Source organism: Sparus aurata, chromosome 15, assembly GCF_900880675.1.
Source record: "Sparus aurata chromosome 15, fSpaAur1.1, whole genome shotgun sequence".
NCBI lineage: Eukaryota > Metazoa > Chordata > Actinopteri > Spariformes > Sparidae > Sparus > Sparus aurata.
Genome location: NC_044201.1, coordinates 19,571,032 through 19,589,505, shown reverse-complemented (window position 1 = coordinate 19,589,505; position 18,474 = coordinate 19,571,032). Strand labels below are relative to the sequence as shown.

Below are 18,474 nucleotides of genomic sequence, written 5' to 3'. Positions count from 1 at the left end.
CCTTTGGCTCTGCATCAAATTGTACTCAATCCTTGTTCTGAATCAAGATCAATACCTTATTTCCTGTGAAATCAATGAAAATGTCATTAACAGCCCAGTCTTGCAATGTTAGGAAGTAGTGAGAAGAGATCCCTGGTCCCCGGGATCCGTCCCTTCTTTTGGACCAGCACCAAAAGTTAATGGGGTCTGGAGACCCATCCTCCATTGAAGTTTTGTGGAAATCCATTTAATAAATTTTTTGTAATCCTGGTGTTAATTCAAAGTTGAAATGATAGAAGCTACACTGAGAGGCAGGACTACATTTTTGAAAGCGTGAACATGAATGACTCTGACAAACATTAAACCACCATAATGTACATGTGATCTGCAGAGTTCAGTGAACCAAGATGCTCCAGGTGAGGCTTGAACTCACAACCTCGGCATAGCTCCACAGTGTACTGATTTATAAGTACCGCGCACTAACCGATTGCGCCACTGGAGCTTCTGAATTCAACAAACACGATTTACAAAAGACTTTAAAAAATCTATTTTATCTCCCTCCAGACATTTATAGTTTCAGGTTGATTTTAAAGCTGAACATCTTCCTCTGATCATCAAGCTGCCAAAACCCGGAACTGAAGAGATCTGAGTTGATAAAAAATCTTGATACATGCATGCAGACGACCCTTTAAAAAAAGAAATTATACAAAAAAATACACTGTAACCTTTAACCTCTTCATCATCTGCTGCATTTAATTTTGCCTTGTATGACTGTCCTTCCATATATCAATGAGCAAAATTTAAATGTTAGAACTTTTTTATGTTTTAGATCAAAATCAAAGACAAACACGATTGTGAACTTTTCATAGACACCATCACACCAGCCGTCATATCAACCCAGAATGGGATCAAAGGTTTAGATCGACTACAACATATTTAACAACCAAAAAACAAGCTCCAGTGGCGCAATCGGTTAGCGCGTGGTACTTATATGACAGTATTCTGTAGAGCAATGCCGAGGTTGTGAGTTCAAGCCTCACCTGGAGCAGCTCTCATTTGGACAATTACAGCATACAACTATGAAAATAAATCACAAATCCTTTGCTTTACCTGACTGATCTCATGGTTATGTCCATGGCGCAGACTCCATTGACCTTAGTAGGGAACTTGGTGGTTGTAAAATTCATTTCTCCAACAGCACTGAGGCCTTTCAGAACTGCTGAACTTCAAACGTCAAATATTGATAAAGTGTGTACTATTTTGCACCACATTGCATGTTTTGTATTACTGTAGATTTGAAGATGAAACAACCCAGAAACTCAAATAATTTGTCATTCTTCTTTTTAAGATTTTTTGCGGCATAGACACCTTTATTAGCAGTAGACAGAGAGGAAACATGGGAGAAAGAGGGGGAGGTGACATGCAGCAAAGGACCTCTGGCCGGAATCAAACCGGGGTCGGCTGCGTTTTATGGCATGCGCGCTAACCACTCGACCACCTGCGCGCCTGTCTTTATTCTAAATAGCCTAGATGATATGTAACAAATTTGGGGTGAATTGTTCAATTTCTGTTTGAGGCCATTTGAGACATTGCAAAAATGTTAGGTGAACCGTTTATAGTGAATTCAGTGACATTATGAGAAGGAAATAACAGTATCTGAGAAGCTTGGTGAGATTAATAATAATAATGATAATAGAAATTAAATAATCACAAATCATAAAATAAGAATTTCTACATGACCTTGTTGGAATATAATTATTAATGTTTTACCTGATGCAAATTTGACTGGGAATATTTACCAGGCCGTCAGGTTTGAGATGTTTTGCAACACACAGACCTGTTTTGATGTACCAGTTTATATTTTTATGATCATCTTTGCCCAACATTTGACAGCTGTTGGTGCCCTCTAGTGTCAAGGGCATTTCTTTCTATACATGATTAAAAATTAGGATGTAGGGATATGGATGCATATATGGGTGCACTTGAGATTGTCTGCATCATTTTTTATTGTATTGTCTACTTTACTCTTTTTATCTATATCTTAATCTTTATCTCTCGTTTCCATTCATGCTGTATTTCTATTTTTACTTTGCATGGAGCATCTGGAACAAAAACAATTTCCCCCCGGGGATCAATAAAGTATTCTGAATCTGAATCGGAATCTGAATGCACATGAATGGGGTCACATGAAACATTTTGCATTAACTAATTAGGCGTAGTGTATTTACCTTGAATTTTCCCCCTGTATTATTAAAATTATGAAGAACTTTGTCACTTTGGCATTTACTAATGTCTCAAGAGATATCAGATGATAGGAAATTAATTATTGCTTTGTTGTGTGTTCAGGACATCCATTGTGTTTCCAGCATAAACTTAAATCTAACCTGAAAAAGAAGTACAAGTGTGCGTTGTGGAGGGGATCGCTAAAGCAGGAAACCCAACCCTGCTGAATCAGATCTACACTGAGCTCTACATCACAGAGAGAGGCACAGGAGAGGTCAATAATGAACATGAGGTCAGACAGATTGAAACAGCATTCAGTAAAGCAGGCAGACCAGAAACAACAATCAGGCATGAAGATATCTTTAAACCCTCGCCTGGAAGAGATGGATCGGTCAGAACTGTGATGACAAAGGGAGTGGCAGGCATTGGGAAAACAGTCTTGACACAGAAGTTCACTCTGGACTGGGCTGAGGATAAAGCCAACCAGGACATACAGTTCACATTTCCGTTCACTTTCAGAGAGCTGAATGTGCTGAAAGAGAAAAAGTACAGCTTGGTGGAAATTCTTCACCACTTCTTTTGTGAAACGAAAGAAGCAGGACTTTTCAGGATTGAAGATTTCCAGGTTGTGTTCCTCTTTGATGGTCTGGATGAGTGACAACTTCCGTTGGACTTCCACAGCAGTGAGACCCTGACTGATGTTTCAGAGTCCTTCTCAGTGGATGTTCTGCTGACAAACCTCATCAGGGGTAAACTGCTTCCTTCAGCTCACATCTGGATAACCACACGACCTGCAGCAGCCAATCAGATCCCTCCTGATCGTGTTGATATGGTGACCGAAGTCAGAGGGTTCACTGACCCACAGAAAGAGGAGTACTTCAGAAAGAGATTCAGAGACAAGAAACAGGCCAGCAGAATAGTCCCCCACATCAAGAAAGCAGGACGCCTCCATATCATCTTCTGCTGGATCACTGCTCCAGGTCTGAAGGGTGTGTTGAAATCCAGACAGGAAGAGAACAGCTGCCCAAGACCCTGACTGAGATGTACATCCACTTCCTGGAGGTTCAGTCCAAACGGAAGAGTGTGAAGTATGACGGCGGAGCTGAGACGGATCCACTCTGGAATCCAGACAGCAGGAAGACAATTGAGTTTCTTGGAGAACTGGCTTTTGAGGAGCTGCAGAAAGGCAACCTGATCTTCTATGAATCAGACCAGACAGAGTGTGGCATCGACATCCGAGCGGCCTCACTGTACTCAGGTGTGATCACACAGATCTTTGAAGAGGAGAGAGGGCTGTGCAGGACAAGGTGTTCTGCTTCATCCATCTGAGTGTCCAGGAGTTTCTTGCTGCTCTTCGTGTCCATCAGACATTCATCAACTTTGGCGTCAACCTGATGTCAGAAAAACAAACAACCTCAAGAAAAGAAGATTCTGCAGTGGCATTGTTCTGCGAGAGTGCTGTTGACAAGGCCTTACGGAGTCCAAATGGACACCTGGACTTGTTCCCCCAATTTCTTCTGGGACTTTCATTGCAGGCCAATCAGACTCTCCTCCAAGGCCTGCTGACACAAGCAGAAAATGGCTAACAGACCATTCAGGAAAGTCAAGTACATCAAGAGAAAGATCAACAAGGATCTGCTGCCAGAGAAAAGCATCAGTCTGTTCCACTGTCTGAATGAACTTAACGATTGTTCTGTTGTGGAGGAGATCCAACAGTACCTTACATCAGGAAGTCTCTCCACACATGAACTCTCTCCTGCTGGATGGTCAGCTCTCGTCTTCATCTTACTGTCATCAGAAAAACGATCTGGACGTGTTTGACCTGAAGAAATACTCAGCTTTAGAGAAGGCTGTTCTGAAGCTGATACCAGTGGTCAACACTTCCAACAAAGTGCTGTGAGTGTAGACAACTTGTATTTCCCTTTTCACATTTTCTTCAGACTGACTGACTGTAACCTCTCAGAGAGAAGCTGTGCAGCCCTGTCCTCAGTTATCAGCTGCCAGTCCTCGAGTCTGATAGAACTGGACCTGAGTAACAACGACCGGCAGGATCCAGCTGTGAAGCTGCTGTCTGCTGGACTGGGGAGTCCACAATGTACACTGGAAATTCTCAGGTCAGGATTGATCAACCTGTTGAACTTTCCTCTCCGTATATGGATAAATTCATCACCAGAGTAATGTTAAGTTAGTTTCAAGACTGTGTGAATAACTTTCTGTGCAACCGGAGGTTATATGTCTTGTTTTCTTACTGAAACCGGATTGTTCATGGACATTAGCAATAATAGTAATGGGCCAAACCCCAAAGTGGGCGTCAGTACTTCCTAACCACAGTATCCACACATATTGAAACTTGTACGTTTTGTGTTTGCAGGTTACCAGGCTGTTTGATCACAGCGGAAGGATGTTCTTCTCTGGTCTCGGCTCTGACCTCCAACCCCTCCCATCTGAGCGAACTGGACCTGAGATATAATCATCCAGGAGACGCAGGAGTAAAGCTGTTGTCGGCTGGACTCCAGAATCTGTGCTGGAGACTCGACACTCTCAGGTATGAACAGGATTAATACAGACAGAAAAAAACAGGGAACAGTTGTAGGTCTAGTCAGCATCTTTTCATAAGCGCTGAACAACCTGAAACTGAGAATAGCTGTGTTTTCATTGACTTGGAATGTGCATTTTGTAACTACAGAGGGAGCTGGGGTCCACAAAGTCCGCTCATGATGATGATAAAGATAATACTGATATTAATCTGCCATGAATTAGTGTGAGTAATGGGTTGTTGTAAGTGGGTAAAAGTAAGAAACTCGACTGAATTGTGCTACATGTGAACTTGCAAGTATGTTTGTAGAGAATAACAAACTTCATATGATAGCGATGTAATGTCTTTGTTTTCAGTGTGGAGCCTCATGGAGTCCGATGGTTGAGACCGGGTCTGTGGAAGTGTAAGTGTGTTTCACTTGTTCAAATCTCTGTTGATTGATGAAGAGATGATCGTGTAATGACTGCAGCTGTATTGTGCATTCATATCTCCACCAGATTCCTGTGAACTAACACTCGACACAAACACAGTAAACAATCAGATCAGACTGTCCGACGACAACAGGAAGATGACACACGTGGACGAGGATCAGTCATGTCCTGTTCATCCAGACACATTTGACTGCTGGCCTCAGCTGCTGTGTGAAAACAGTCTGACTGGTCGCTGTTACTGGGAGGTCGAGTGGAGCGGAAACAAACAACAAAGTATCAGTCAGTTACAGAGGAAGTAGAAGGAGAGGAGATAGTGACGACTGTGAGTTTGGAAGGAATAATCAGTCCTGGAGTCTGACCTGCGGGGATGTCCGTTATTACGTCTGGCACAATAACATAGGCACGTCCATCCTCCCGTCCTCTACCTCTGTCTCGAACAGACTAGCAGTGTATGTGGACTATCCAGCTGGCATTTTGTCCTTCTACCGGATCTCAGCTGACACTCTGATCCACCTCCACACCATCAACACCACCTTCACTGAACCTCTTTATCCTGGGTTCAGGTTCTCGGCAGACAAGTCCAGTTCCTCGGTGTCGCTGTGTTCTCTGTAGGAGTTCAGTTTGTACAGGATCACACACAGTCGATGTTGGTGTGAACCCAACTGATAGAGGTGGAAGAGGTGGTTGGATGAGCTGCACAATGATTGGCTGAAGTAAGAGGAGAGCAGAGGATGCTGGGATGAAAGTATACATGCTTAAGGGTGATGTGTAGGAGTGGGAATTCATATGCACTTGACAATTCAGTTCTGACTATAAAACAATGAGCAATGAATCTGATGCATGAATTTTTTTGATTCACTCATTATTCATTTCCATATTTAATTTAATCTCCTTCTTCAGAAATAGAAATAGGATGTTGATGTTAGTTATTTTACTGAACTGAAGATTTCTGGCCCTTTAAGTTATGACAGCACGTTTATTATGTTGACTCTGGTTGTTGTCTTTCTGAGGAACATGTTGGATTTTACTGATTATTCCTCTGCTAATGCTAATAACTTCTTCATAATGAACTTGATTTTTTTTTTTTTTTGTATGCCTAACTGTATTTCTAAATGGGACAAATGAAAAACACCACTTTGTATTGGATTTTACTGCTTCTATTTTATATGAATATTTATTATGAAAATTCAGCATTTCTTTTCAATAGCTTACATGTCATGTGACCCAGTGAAGCAAAACCAATGCCGAATTGTATTACTACACAGGTCACATAGGATAAATCTCTTTGTATTGGATTTTATGGCTTCTTCTATTTTATATCAATATTTGTATCAAAATTCAGCAGCTATTTTTCAATAGCTTCCAAGTCATGTGACCTAATGACTCCAAACTGATGCCGAATTGTATTACTGCACAGGCCACATAGGACACACCACTTTTAATTGGATTTTACTGCTTCTTCTATTTTATATGAATATTTATTTCGAAAATTCAGCATTTCCATTCAATAGCTTCCATATCATGTGACCCAGTGACTGCAAACTGATGCCGAATTGTATTACTAAATGGGACAAATAAGACGCAATTGTTTGTATTACATTTTACTGCTTTTTCTATTTCATATGAATATTTATCGAGATTCATTTTCTAAGCAAGCTTTTCAATAAAGTTGACATAAAAAAAATGTGACTGGAGTTGACGCCTCTCTCTCCGCCACTCCGCGCTCTCTAAAGCTATGACGTCATCGCGTCGGTGGCGTGGTTGACGGTCACAGTTGGGCAACATGGCGGCGCACAGACTCTCTCCATCACTGCACAGGCTACTGTTCGCTGGAAAGGTGAGCTGACCAGAGTCAGTCTGCACGACACGAGCTTGTCTAACAACCTGCCAGCTGTGTGTTTACCGACAGCACGCGGCCGACATGACAGCCGTTTGTATATTTCATAAGCTGCTCGTGACAGGTTAACAGGACTGAATGCTCTTGACGGCGAAGGCAGAAAGATAACACAAAACACACACAATCTGACACACACGTTAGATATATGATACACACAGGAACCAGTCACATTGTTGAAGTTGTGCAAAAATGTGTCCGGAAGCTCTGCAAGTGAAAAAATGTTACCTGGTGTGTCTTTTGTCAGAGATCGTCAATCAAGTGCAACTTTGACATTGTCTCAAACAGGCTGTGCTCCAGACGACTGTTAGAAAGTCATGTTCTGTGTTACTCGAGTCATTCTTCTTCATCGCACAATTTAAATAGACAACGTCAATTCTGTTCTTCAAACCCGGAACTTATTTTCATCTGACTGCTTACTCCCATCTTATTTTGACTTTGGAACAGCATGTGCATTTGGTCTAGTTGTGACACATTGACAGCTGAGGTCTGATCTGTGTCAAATTATTCTTCACATTTGATCATGTTTAAACTGTTGCAATTACAGTTTAAATGCAACACACAGCTGGATCACTCAAGTTTCTATGGTGCAGACAGCCGATCCAAAGTTTTATTATTTTATTCTCTTAACTGCATCCTATAAAAGGTGTCATGCTCCACCAAACTAACCCACTAGGGGGCCCCTAGGGTTTAAAGGTGCTCTATGTACTTGTAATCAGAAGAGTGAGATCGTAATTTTTTTACTCCAGTTTTTATGACTGTATAAACTGAATAAACAAACTGACCTACCTTAAATGACAACTTCATGCTGTTTTACTTTGTTTATATGTGGCGGACCCCTGCCACCTTTCCAGCTGCAAACAGTATCCTTGGAGCCTTTTTTCCTCCCGAGAACAGCTTGTTTATTCACTTGTGGGAAGGAAAAAGCACTACCATAACCCTATCCATGCTAATGATGTTAATCATGCTGAAACGACAGCGTTTGGTAGTGATGTCATAACATCAGATTATTAATCAAAACCCAGTCTGAGTTTGAGAAAGAATGTTAACTGCTTGACAGGAAACGCTGTCTGCAGCGGGACGTTTACATTCAGTTTACCCAGCAGAGTTTAGTTATCTGCCTTCATCATGTTGACAAAGCTGCTGTTGAACATGTACAGTGACTGTCTGAAAGGAGAACCGGATGTGCAGAAATGCTCACTGAATCCAGGTTGTTGGACTTATTACTACATCACTCTATAGTAGTCTAATATAGTGTTTCTGTCTGTGTTTTGCAGTATGCCGCATTCCAGTCAAGATGCTGTACGCTGCACTGCAAAACTCAATATTCCACCATTTACAATCCTGATGAAAAGGTAATGCACAGCTCTCTGTAACCGTCAGAGCCTTTGTATTCAAAGATGTGTGTTTTATATTTTATTTCTGATTTATATCTGTGATTTCTGACACAAAATGCCTTGCTCAGGAGTTAGGGGTAAAACATTTTAAAGTCTTGTTGTTAATCTTCTGACTAATAGGTGAAGTAAAGAAAAGTCGTCGTTGTGTTGGTGATAAAAATACCAAATCTGTCTTCTGTTTACCTCCACAGACCTTTGATAAGATCCTTATCGCAAACAGAGGAGAGATTGCTTGCAGGGTAAGTGAGGCCAACACAAGGTTTTATACTCTACATTCAGTCCAACTGAAGCTGTTGTAGGATTAGTGTTGAACACCTAAAAGACATAAACTCTCTGGAGCTTTACCTCACATCACACTAAATGGAGGTGATTGTAATAAAAACCCCAGAGGGCATGATGGGACAACCCTGTAGTATTATCACCTGGGTCACAAACTTGGCTGCTTTTCCACCATGAACAATATAATTCACAGTGTTCTTTTTGACATTGACCAATATAGTGAAGAATCAGTGTTACGGTTATCTTGTGTGTTTCTTCATCAGGTGATCAAGACTTGTCAGAAAATGGGCATCAAGTCTGTAGCTGTCCACAGTGACGTCGACGCCAGTGCTGTAAGTTGCCGCCTGTTCACCCAGAGTTAAAGATTGTAGTTTGGTTTAGATGTTTGTATTTCCCAGGAAACTTCTGTCAACTTCAAAAGCTACAAAACACCTTTCCTAGATCCTACCTTGCTAGTGTAGTTTCACGGGACGGTTTGGCCCAAATCAAAAATGCATATTTTCCTCTTGACTGTAGTGTTATTCATCCATGCAGATTGTTTTGGTGTAAATTGCAGGGTTTTGAAGATATCAGCTGTAGAGATGCTTTCTCTACAGTATAATGGAACTAGATGTCACTCTGCATGTGATCCTCAAAGAGACAAAAAAACTCATCTGGAGTGTCTTCTTCCAGAAATCATAAACAAGATCATCCACAGACCTCATCATGAGCAGTTTTATGTAGGACCAGTTTTCTTTCCGTATCACTGTGCAGAAGGAAGCCAGCATCTAGGAAGCTTTGCTGTCTAAGACGGCTAACGCTACACCCTGCCGTGAATGACGGCATCAATGTTTCTGTCCTGCTCTGAATCAGATACAATCGAAATCAATATCATATCGAAAAGACCAAATCATTTTTGTAAAACATATCTCACAGTCTCTTTATCTCTCTTCTACTGTTGAGATGACGTTTGGATTTAACTTCCTGTGTTTGCATGTGTGCAGGTTCACGTAAAGATGGCAGATGAAGCGGTGTGTGTCGGCCCCGCCCCCACCAGTAAGAGCTACCTGAACATGGACGCCATCATGGATGCCATCAGATCCACCGGAGCTCAAGCTGTAAGCATTTTTGTTACTCATTTCAGTGTGTGACTGTTGGTAGATGGGATATTCTGGGTTCCTCTGAACGGTGAGCCATGTGATCATCCATCCATAAATCTGGTTAGATGTTGGTGCCAAATATTTCTCTACCGTTTAATCTCTAGAATATATCCACAGATATATAATTTCAAAGTTAAAATGTTATGTTCCAAAGCCTGTGAAACAAATCAACTTTTTTTTTTCTCTGTAAAGGTTCATCCTGGTTATGGGTTTCTGTCTGAAAACAAAGAGTTTGCAAAGCGCCTGGTGAGTAATACATAGAATCAGGTAGACTCTTATTTTCTCAATGCTCATAAATATAAGAGCAGTTGAGTATGGAAGTTTGTTCTGGACCTTGGTATCAGTATGATTTTATGTGGTATATGTCACTGTATTGTTTTTTTGTTGCTAGGCAGCAGAGGGCGTGACATTCATCGGCCCAGACACCCATGCTATCATGGCAATGGGGGATAAAATCGAGAGCAAGCTGATTGCTAAGGCTGCTAAGGTCAACACTATCCCGGGATTTGATGGAGTGGTCGAGGTACGGGCACAAATACAAAGCTCTATTTACAAGCACCTCTTCCTATTTTTTCTTAACCGAATATTGATTGAAAAATGTGTGAATGATATAGTTGGCATTAACAAATGTATGCTTAATTGTGTCCTGTAACAATAAGATGTTTGTCATTCATACAAAATACCCCACACCCATACACAAAACATTTTTACCAGTGGTTCAGGAACATTTCCATATGCCACTGAGATCCATCAACCTCCGGATAAATCAGCTATTATTTGAGATTCTTGACGGAATGACACTCAAATTTGCACACACAAAGACAAAGCATAGACAAGTATGGAGTTTTGAAAAGGAACATGCATAAGAACCTCGCAAAGGTGAGAGTTGTGCTTTAACAGGAGTCTTTGTCAAACGATATGTTTTATTTTTTGAAAGGAGAAAACAGAAAGTATGAGAACTAACTTCTGTTTTGTGAAATGCATGTTTTTATGATTTTCTATGGGAAGCATCTAGTCCCAAACAAGACAAGTTACTGTGTTTATCACCTTGACTACTGACTAATCCATCATCCAAGTCCAACTCCAGTGTTATTCCAGGTCTGGATTTCAGTATCCTGTAGCAATTCAATCAACCGACACTACACAGTGACAGATTATTCAACAAACATAACTACTTAATATTTAAAACCATCAAGACAGATCTTACTGATAGTATGGTGAGGTCATTCTTGCACAGTTGTCAGTAATGTTTTAGTTCATGATGACTCAACATAAACCTCTCTTTGTGTCAGACTGCTGACGACGCTGTGAAGATTGCACAACAAATTGGTAAGTCACCACTTTTTCAACACAATGTACAATACTTGTGTGTGTGTGTGTGTAAGAGAGAGACAATCCCACTGTTCTTTTAATGCAAAAAAGATTTTCCTTTGACTTGTAAAATCTCTGGATAAAACAAGTATGTTTACAATTGTGGTGTTGATTTATCTCTGTGTTGCTTCTAGGCTACCCAGTGATGATCAAAGCATCTGCAGGAGGAGGAGGGAAAGGAATGAGGATTGCTTGGAATGACGAGGAGACGAGGTAATGTTTTTACCAGTTTTTAACAGCAGTGATGCTGTCATTTTGGCAGTTACTTAGGAAAACGTTCAGTTTGGAAGGTTTTGTGTAGTTAAATTCCTATCCTAAGATGAGATAGGAAGGATAGTTGTCCACACACATGTCATCCTTAATTAGTTATGAGTTAAACTAAAACTGCGATGGCAAGATAGTAATTAAGGCAAAATGAGAGGTTCATAAACACTACAAAAGAACAGTTTTGCAATGATGGCTGAGGCTAACAACTGGATGATAAATCCAATCAGCATTGAATCCTCTGAAATTCCCAAGTACCACAGTTGAGCAAGAGACTTGAATGGTGTTTTTTTGGAAGTCTGCCTTCCAAATTGTTAAACTTCTTTATACATCAATACAACGAATACCCTGTGCTTTCAAAAAAGGCCATGCTGCTGTATTTTAACGTAAGTCATAACGGTGGTACTTGGAAAGCCTGGTATTTTCTAAGGTGGCACATGATGTTGTACTTAATCTTGTAAATCATCTACTTCAACTCCCTAACCTGCTGATTCACAGTCTGCTCCTACTAACTACTGTTGTTTTTAGAGACCTACTTTTACGTTTAGCTATTACTATTGAGTAAGACTGATCTTTGTATATGCTACCTTTTATAACCGCTGCAACTTTGTGTGTGTGTTCGCTGTTACAGGGAAGGTTTCCGGTTCTCATCCCAGGAAGCGGCGTCCAGTTTCGGAGACGACAGGCTGCTCATTGAGAAGTACATAGACAATCCCAGACACATAGAGATACAGGTACGACTCACATGCACACAAAGACTGCGAGGGGAATTCTTTGCAATATTCCTGACCCAGAAGTCTGTCATGTGAATGTAATATTCTTTTGAAGAGTGTGATTTGGATATATGGTTTCAATTATTACACTGGATATCAGTATGGAATCATTGTGATCATTAACTGTAAATCACAAATCAACTCTCATTCACCAGAGGTAATCAGGGCGCTCTGTGTGCTTGTTGCAGGTGCTGGCTGATAAACATGGCAACGCTCTGTGGCTGAATGAGAGGGAGTGCTCCATCCAGAGGAGGAACCAGAAGGTTGTGGAAGAGGCTCCTAGGTAAGTGACAAACTCTGGCAGTATGGGGTGATTGGCTTTTTAATATTAGTAATATTTTTTGTGTATCGTATGCTGCAAGTGAATTAGAATATAAGTATGAATCATATCCCCGTAGTACTGTAAGCAAACGCTATAAAGGGTGATTGTACAGAGAGCAGTGCGGAGTATCTACCCATACAGTAAAGAGATGGGCGGCTTTTAATTCTTCCTTTTGTACATACCTGTCCTCTCCAGTACTTTCCTCGACTCAGTGACACGGCGGGCGATGGGTGAGCAGGCCGTGCAGCTGGCCAAGGCCGTCCAGTACTCGTCTGCAGGCACAGTGGAGTTCCTTGTGGATTCTAAGAAGAACTTCTACTTCCTTGAGATGAACACACGTCTACAGGTCAGCGTGGGGCCGTGTGGATGTGACAGTTGGGTTTAGATTATCTTTATTTTCACTTGGAAAAACCCTCAACGAACACGAGACCTTGCTTCATGTTCGTGAAGTGTAGGATAGAAGAAATTTAGAAAAAGTAATGAAACTCCTAGCCTACCCCCTTTTTCTTGATGAAATTATGTATCTTCTCCTTTGAACTTTGACCCCAGGTGGAACACCCAATCACAGAGTGTATTACTGGCCTGGACCTGGTGGAGCAGATGATCAGGGTTGCGAAGGGTTACAAACTGCTGCACAAACAAGAAGATATCCCAATAAATGGCTGGGCCATTGAGAGCCGAGTCTACGCTGAGGTTTGCATGTGTGCTTGTGCTTGTGCTTGTGTGTGTGTGTGTGTGTGTGTGTGTGTGTGTGTGTGTGTGTGTGTGTGTGTGTGTGTGTGTGTGTGTGTGTGTGTGTGTGTGTGTGTGATGGGTGCACAGCAAGGATGTAGCTTTAAAACCTGAAAACAGTGTTGCAGGTGGACCCCCACTGATTCTTATGAAAGCTGTTCTTTGGCACCTGAAGCCAAAATGGCCCAACCTCCTCAGTCAGCTATACAAGCGTTCACTCCTTGGCTCACTTAGCCCTAGCAACCCACATGAAGGACGGTAACGACTCTGTAAGGACACTCCCACACAGAGTTTAATAGCCCGCAACTCCCCTCGAGGTAGTTAGAATTGAGGAAGCCTCTTGGATGAGAGGTAAAATGTCTTCAAGAAACTGAAACACGTCCAGTTGCCTACGAAAGAGCAATTAGAACCTGACATGACCTGGATGACTGAGAACCTTCATCAACATTTAAAACTTGATCTAACATTCAGCTTAAGGTGCTCATGAGAGTGAAACCTGTTTTTGTTGTTTCGTTCTGTCAGGATCCTTACAAGTCTTTTGGACTTCCCTCCATTGGACGGCTGTCTCAATACCAAGAGCCTCTCAACCTCAGCAATGTAAGTGTGTGTGTGTGTGTGCGCGCGCATCCAGTCCTCACTCATATACTTTAGTTTGTAGTTTTTTTTTGTTTGTCTGCTTTTCAAATTATATTCTGCATATATGAAACCCTTTCTTGTCTGCTCCTCCCTCTGTCAGGTCCGTGTAGACAGCGGCATCCAGGAGGGAAGTGACATCAGCATTTACTATGACCCAATGATCTCTAAGGTCAGTGATGTATTAAATATACTTGGTTTTGTCAGTGATGTGTTTCTAATTTTTGGGAACAGATGGTCACCACCAGAAAGTTGATTACAAAAGAAAGGGTTTGCGTCTCTGTTATAATTTCCTCTGGTATGTGTTTGTAGTTGGTTACCTATGGAGCTACACGTGCTGAAGCCCTGTCCAAGATGGAGGACGCTCTGGATAATTATGTTATCAGAGGTACATCGACAGATTTTCACAAGTGACACACAGACACTTTGAAAAAGGTGTTGTCTTTCTGTAATGATGTTTGTTCTTCTCTACAGGTGTGACCCACAACATCCCCCTCCTGAGGGAAATCATCACCCACCCACGCTTTATTTCTGGCGATATCAGCACCAACTTCCTGCCAGAGGTTTACCCCGACGGCTTCAAGGGGCACCAGCTGGAAGTGGGAAACCGCAGAGAGCTGTTGGCCTCGGCAGCCGCACTCTACATCACTGCTCAGCTGCGTTCACAGAAGGTCCTGGGCAACCTGAGGTAAGTGCTTGATGTTGGGGATGGTCTAGTTTGCCTTACATCATCCTACCTACCATCAGTTCTCGTATGTTTTTTCATCCTGGCACTCTGTGTACACAGAAAAATAAATGAAATGTTGGTTAAATATATATCTGTATATAAAAGGAGTATATATGTATATGTGTTGCAGGGTGTCCTCCACCCCTGTAGAATGTACACACTGGGAGCTGTGTGCAGAGCTTGGCGAAGGATTGTATTCCATGGAGGTTACCAAATCAGGAAATGTTTATATTGTGAGTATTTAATGTGCATCCTTGAACAAATTGAATATATCATTATTCCTGTTGATAAAGGTATTGAATGTCCTTGACGCCATTGAGCCTTTCTCTACTGGAAAGATAAGGAAAACATGTTGGAGATTAATACTGCAGACATCAACTGTTTAAACCAGGCATCAGGTCCTATAAGAATATACTACTCTGTGTTTGTGTCTATAGGTGGAGGTGGATGGAGGTAAGGTGGAAGTCAGTGGACAGTGGAACTTGGCCTCCACACTGCTGCCACTTACCATCAATGGCACAGACAGGATGCTACAGGTAACACACACACACACACACACACATATGTCATATTTTTCACATAATTCATACAGTAAGCTGAAAAAACTGCGCATTAAAAGAAAAACTGTTGACAAAGTTATTTAGACTCTCATGTGGCGGTGCAGATGATATTTTGCATGCATTGTCTAATATTATACATTTTGTTTTTCTTTTTTTAGTGTCTGTCCAGAGATGCTTCAGGACAGATTGTTCTGCAGTACCTGGGCACATCAGTAAGGCTGCCTGTCTGCATGTCATTATTATAACTTAATCACACACACAAAGTGCTGTTTCTAGTGTTATCCTTTCTCAGCGGGCTCTAGTTTAGGTTGGGGATGGGTTAAACCCTAATTAACTGTAACGATTCCTCTTTTAATTACTTGGCGTACTTTCTTCAAGCTCCCTTTCTAAGTAGTAACTATGTTATTTTGTAGGAGCAGTTCCTCTTATCAGAAGAAATGGGCTCCTCCCTCCGGTGTTTCTCACACTGTGTATTCTTCTGTAGTTTAAGGTTCGCGTTCTGTCCAAGTTGGCAGCAGAGTTGAACTCCTACATGCCAGAGAAAGTTGCAGAAGACACCAGCAGCATCTTGCGGTCACCGATGCCAGGCTCAGTTGTGGCTGTGTCCGTCAAGCCTGGAGATACGGTAACACATCCAAATATGTAGAAGTGTATAACATACTGTACATACAGAAGACCTTTACTAACACATTGTCCAGTACATTTATCACTAAGAACATTGTCACAATGAGAAACAATATTTTATTGGATGTTATCTATGTCAACATCTTCTCATTTGGTGAAGGGGGTCTATTCTAAAGCAATCAACTATTCTATCTTCATTTTATTAGCAATGTTTTAAGATAGTCAAGCTGCTAACATTATAGGTTGAATTGTAATGCTACTAAACCATGGTTCTTACACACTGTCTAATGTTTCTGTGTGTGTAAATGTGTGTAGGTTGCGGAGGGTCAGGAGATCTGTGTAATTGAAGCTATGAAGATGCAAAACAGTTTGACTGCTGCCAAGCAAGCAAAGGTAACTATCTGAAATACTCACTGTTAAGTTTTTATCAGTAACTACTGATATCAAGTTCAGAGAATTTAATGTGTGTGTTGCTAAATCAGTCAGTGAAATCAGTGCATCCCAAGTAAAGCATTTAACGAGGCAGGACCCAGTCCATAGAATAGTGGCTGGTGTAGTCATTGGGAGTAAATTAATAATTATTCATGGAGGTGAATTAGACGCATATTTACCTGCGCCTCTTGTGGAACACCATTGCACCTTATTCCAGAAAAAATGTAAAGAGAAAATAATTTTTTGATCGTATTTGAATTGTGCCATATACTAAGGATAAGATGTTTGTCAATATAAAAGATTTTTCAATTTGATAAAGTTGCAGTTTGTCATAAAACAGTTTAGGGATAAGATTGTAAAATGATATTACATTTTTTTCCCCATTGAGGAATCCTGAAAAGGAGGGACTTTGTTCTCTATTGTCTTTAAGTTTCAGCCTTGTTCTATATACTGCATTGGCCTTGAATGTTTTAATGTTTAACTGCGTGTGTTTGTGTGTGACCTCCTGTCCCTCAGGTTAAGAAAGTCCACTGTAAACCAGGGGAGACGGTGGGAGAAGGAGACCTGCTGGTGGAGCTGGAATAACACCACCTTTGTCCTTTTTGATGTGTGACATCAGCACCAGGATGAGCCTTACTCCTCTCTGCCAGTGTGGATGTTCCTCTGTGGACACAAACAGACTGGATGTGAACGGATCCTAGATTTTTCATTTTTTGCCTACACAGTGGCCCCCCAGTGGAGTTTAGTTTCCCTGATGGTGACTCAGAGCTGAGTTGTATCAGCTGTGTTTGTGTCTTTTCCACATTTCAAACTCCTTTACTGTATGTTGTTGGGTTGGATGAAACTGTCTTGTAAAAACCTTTGTGTTATGCTTCTACTTTTTGTATTCTCTAGACCTGTTAGTTTTTGTTCACCTACAAAGAATTTATTTTCTCACTTTGCCTCTATGCTGTCTGGCCTTGCAGCAAGTTTTGGTTAGTGTGTGAAGGTTTTGAGATGTCTACTTAAGGAAATGTCTGCCATTTTCCCATGATTTTAGCACCAGAAGGTGGCAGTAATGTAAGACTGTAAACAAAATTTTAAGACTTTAACAACCATCATTGACAAACGGTAAATATGTACAGTTGATTACACTTTAGTTAATAGTTATTTCACTGTTAACAATGAAATGCTTTATAAACCACTTATTAAATAATTGTAAGTGTTTATAAACATCAGTTGCAACTTTATAATGGCCATCCAAATAATGTTTATAGATGAGCTAAACAGTATTTATTAACCATTTACAAAGTATCATAAAAATCATTTGCAACTATGCAATAAACAATTGCTTAATAGATGGTTCATGAAACATTTTATTGTTTAACAATGAAATAACTAACTATAGGTAATATGGTTAATAAACTATAGTTTAATTAACTATAAATTTACCATTTATTATTATGATTGTTATGAAGTGTTACAGTACCAAATAGTGTGTTGATAACACTGGAGGTAAATAGGAAAACGTAGGAATATAGTTGTAAATTTGTTGAAATGAGACCCTACAAGACACTACACAAACAATAAAGTGCTCATTCTTTTCTACAAACCGTAACTCTTCTTGTCTTTGACTAAACTGCTGTCTGGCTACATCCGAAACAATAGTTGTAATAAGAAAATGGATGTCACAATACAACTGATCGAGTATATACATTGGACTTGGACATACAAATAAACACCACTTCTCGCTTACAGATGGGTCATACATTGAAGGAAAAATCTGTGTAAACGAGTCAAGACATGACGGTGAGAAAGTCTAGGAGCTTAGTCAGGCTGTGCAGGGTTTTCCTCACATGGTTTGAAACTCATTTGAGCAGACAGGCCCTTCTAAGCCTGCACTAGAGACTAAAGACAGACAAGGATTGATCGTTTAGACACGTGACCGACTCTCTTTTCTCTTCACTCCTTATACACTTATAAACGACAGCCTCCAGATGATCGATGCATCATGTGGCAAATTAGATTTAAAATCCAGCAATATATAGTTTATCCCATTTTAATTGTATCCTTAAACATTTTTCAAATTATGCAAGTTTATGATGTTTTAGTATTTTGCTGTTTGAATAGGCTGTTTTTACACCCAAGCACTTGTCTCTGACTATTTTGTATGCACAGT

At 40.7% G+C, this 18,474-nt stretch overlaps 1 protein-coding gene, 2 non-coding genes and 1 pseudogene across 3 annotated transcripts; 3 read left to right on the top strand and 1 right to left on the bottom strand.

Moving 5' to 3' along the window:
- Positions 1-387: 387 nt before the first annotated feature.
- On the bottom strand, positions 388-481 carry trnai-uau (transfer RNA isoleucine (anticodon UAU)). The gene is made up of 2 exons: positions 444-481; positions 388-423 (listed from the first exon to the last, which is right to left on the bottom strand). It is a non-coding gene; the product is annotated as a tRNA-Ile (tRNA).
- A 452-nt stretch (positions 482-933) lies between these two features.
- On the top strand, positions 934-1,027 carry trnai-uau (transfer RNA isoleucine (anticodon UAU)). The gene is made up of 2 exons: positions 934-971; positions 992-1,027. It is a non-coding gene; the product is annotated as a tRNA-Ile (tRNA).
- Positions 1,028-3,243: 2,216 nt separating this feature from the next.
- Positions 3,244-5,781, top strand: LOC115596806 (tripartite motif-containing protein 16-like; annotated as a pseudogene).
- A 1,118-nt stretch (positions 5,782-6,899) lies between these two features.
- Positions 6,900-18,050, top strand: pcca (propionyl-CoA carboxylase subunit alpha). The gene is made up of 23 exons (XM_030442658.1): positions 6,900-7,006; positions 8,341-8,418; positions 8,652-8,699; positions 9,003-9,071; positions 9,723-9,836; positions 10,071-10,124; positions 10,270-10,401; positions 11,171-11,207; positions 11,384-11,462; positions 12,145-12,247; positions 12,475-12,569; positions 12,804-12,954; positions 13,158-13,301; positions 13,863-13,937; positions 14,077-14,145; positions 14,286-14,361; positions 14,448-14,661; positions 14,831-14,933; positions 15,138-15,236; positions 15,419-15,472; positions 15,745-15,885; positions 16,200-16,277; positions 16,833-18,050. The coding sequence occupies exons 1-23, from the start codon at positions 6,953-6,955 to the stop codon at positions 16,899-16,901; spliced, it is 2,136 nt and encodes a 711-aa protein (XP_030298518.1). The 5' UTR covers positions 6,900-6,952; the 3' UTR covers positions 16,902-18,050.
- The last annotated feature ends 424 nt before the right edge of the window (positions 18,051-18,474 follow it).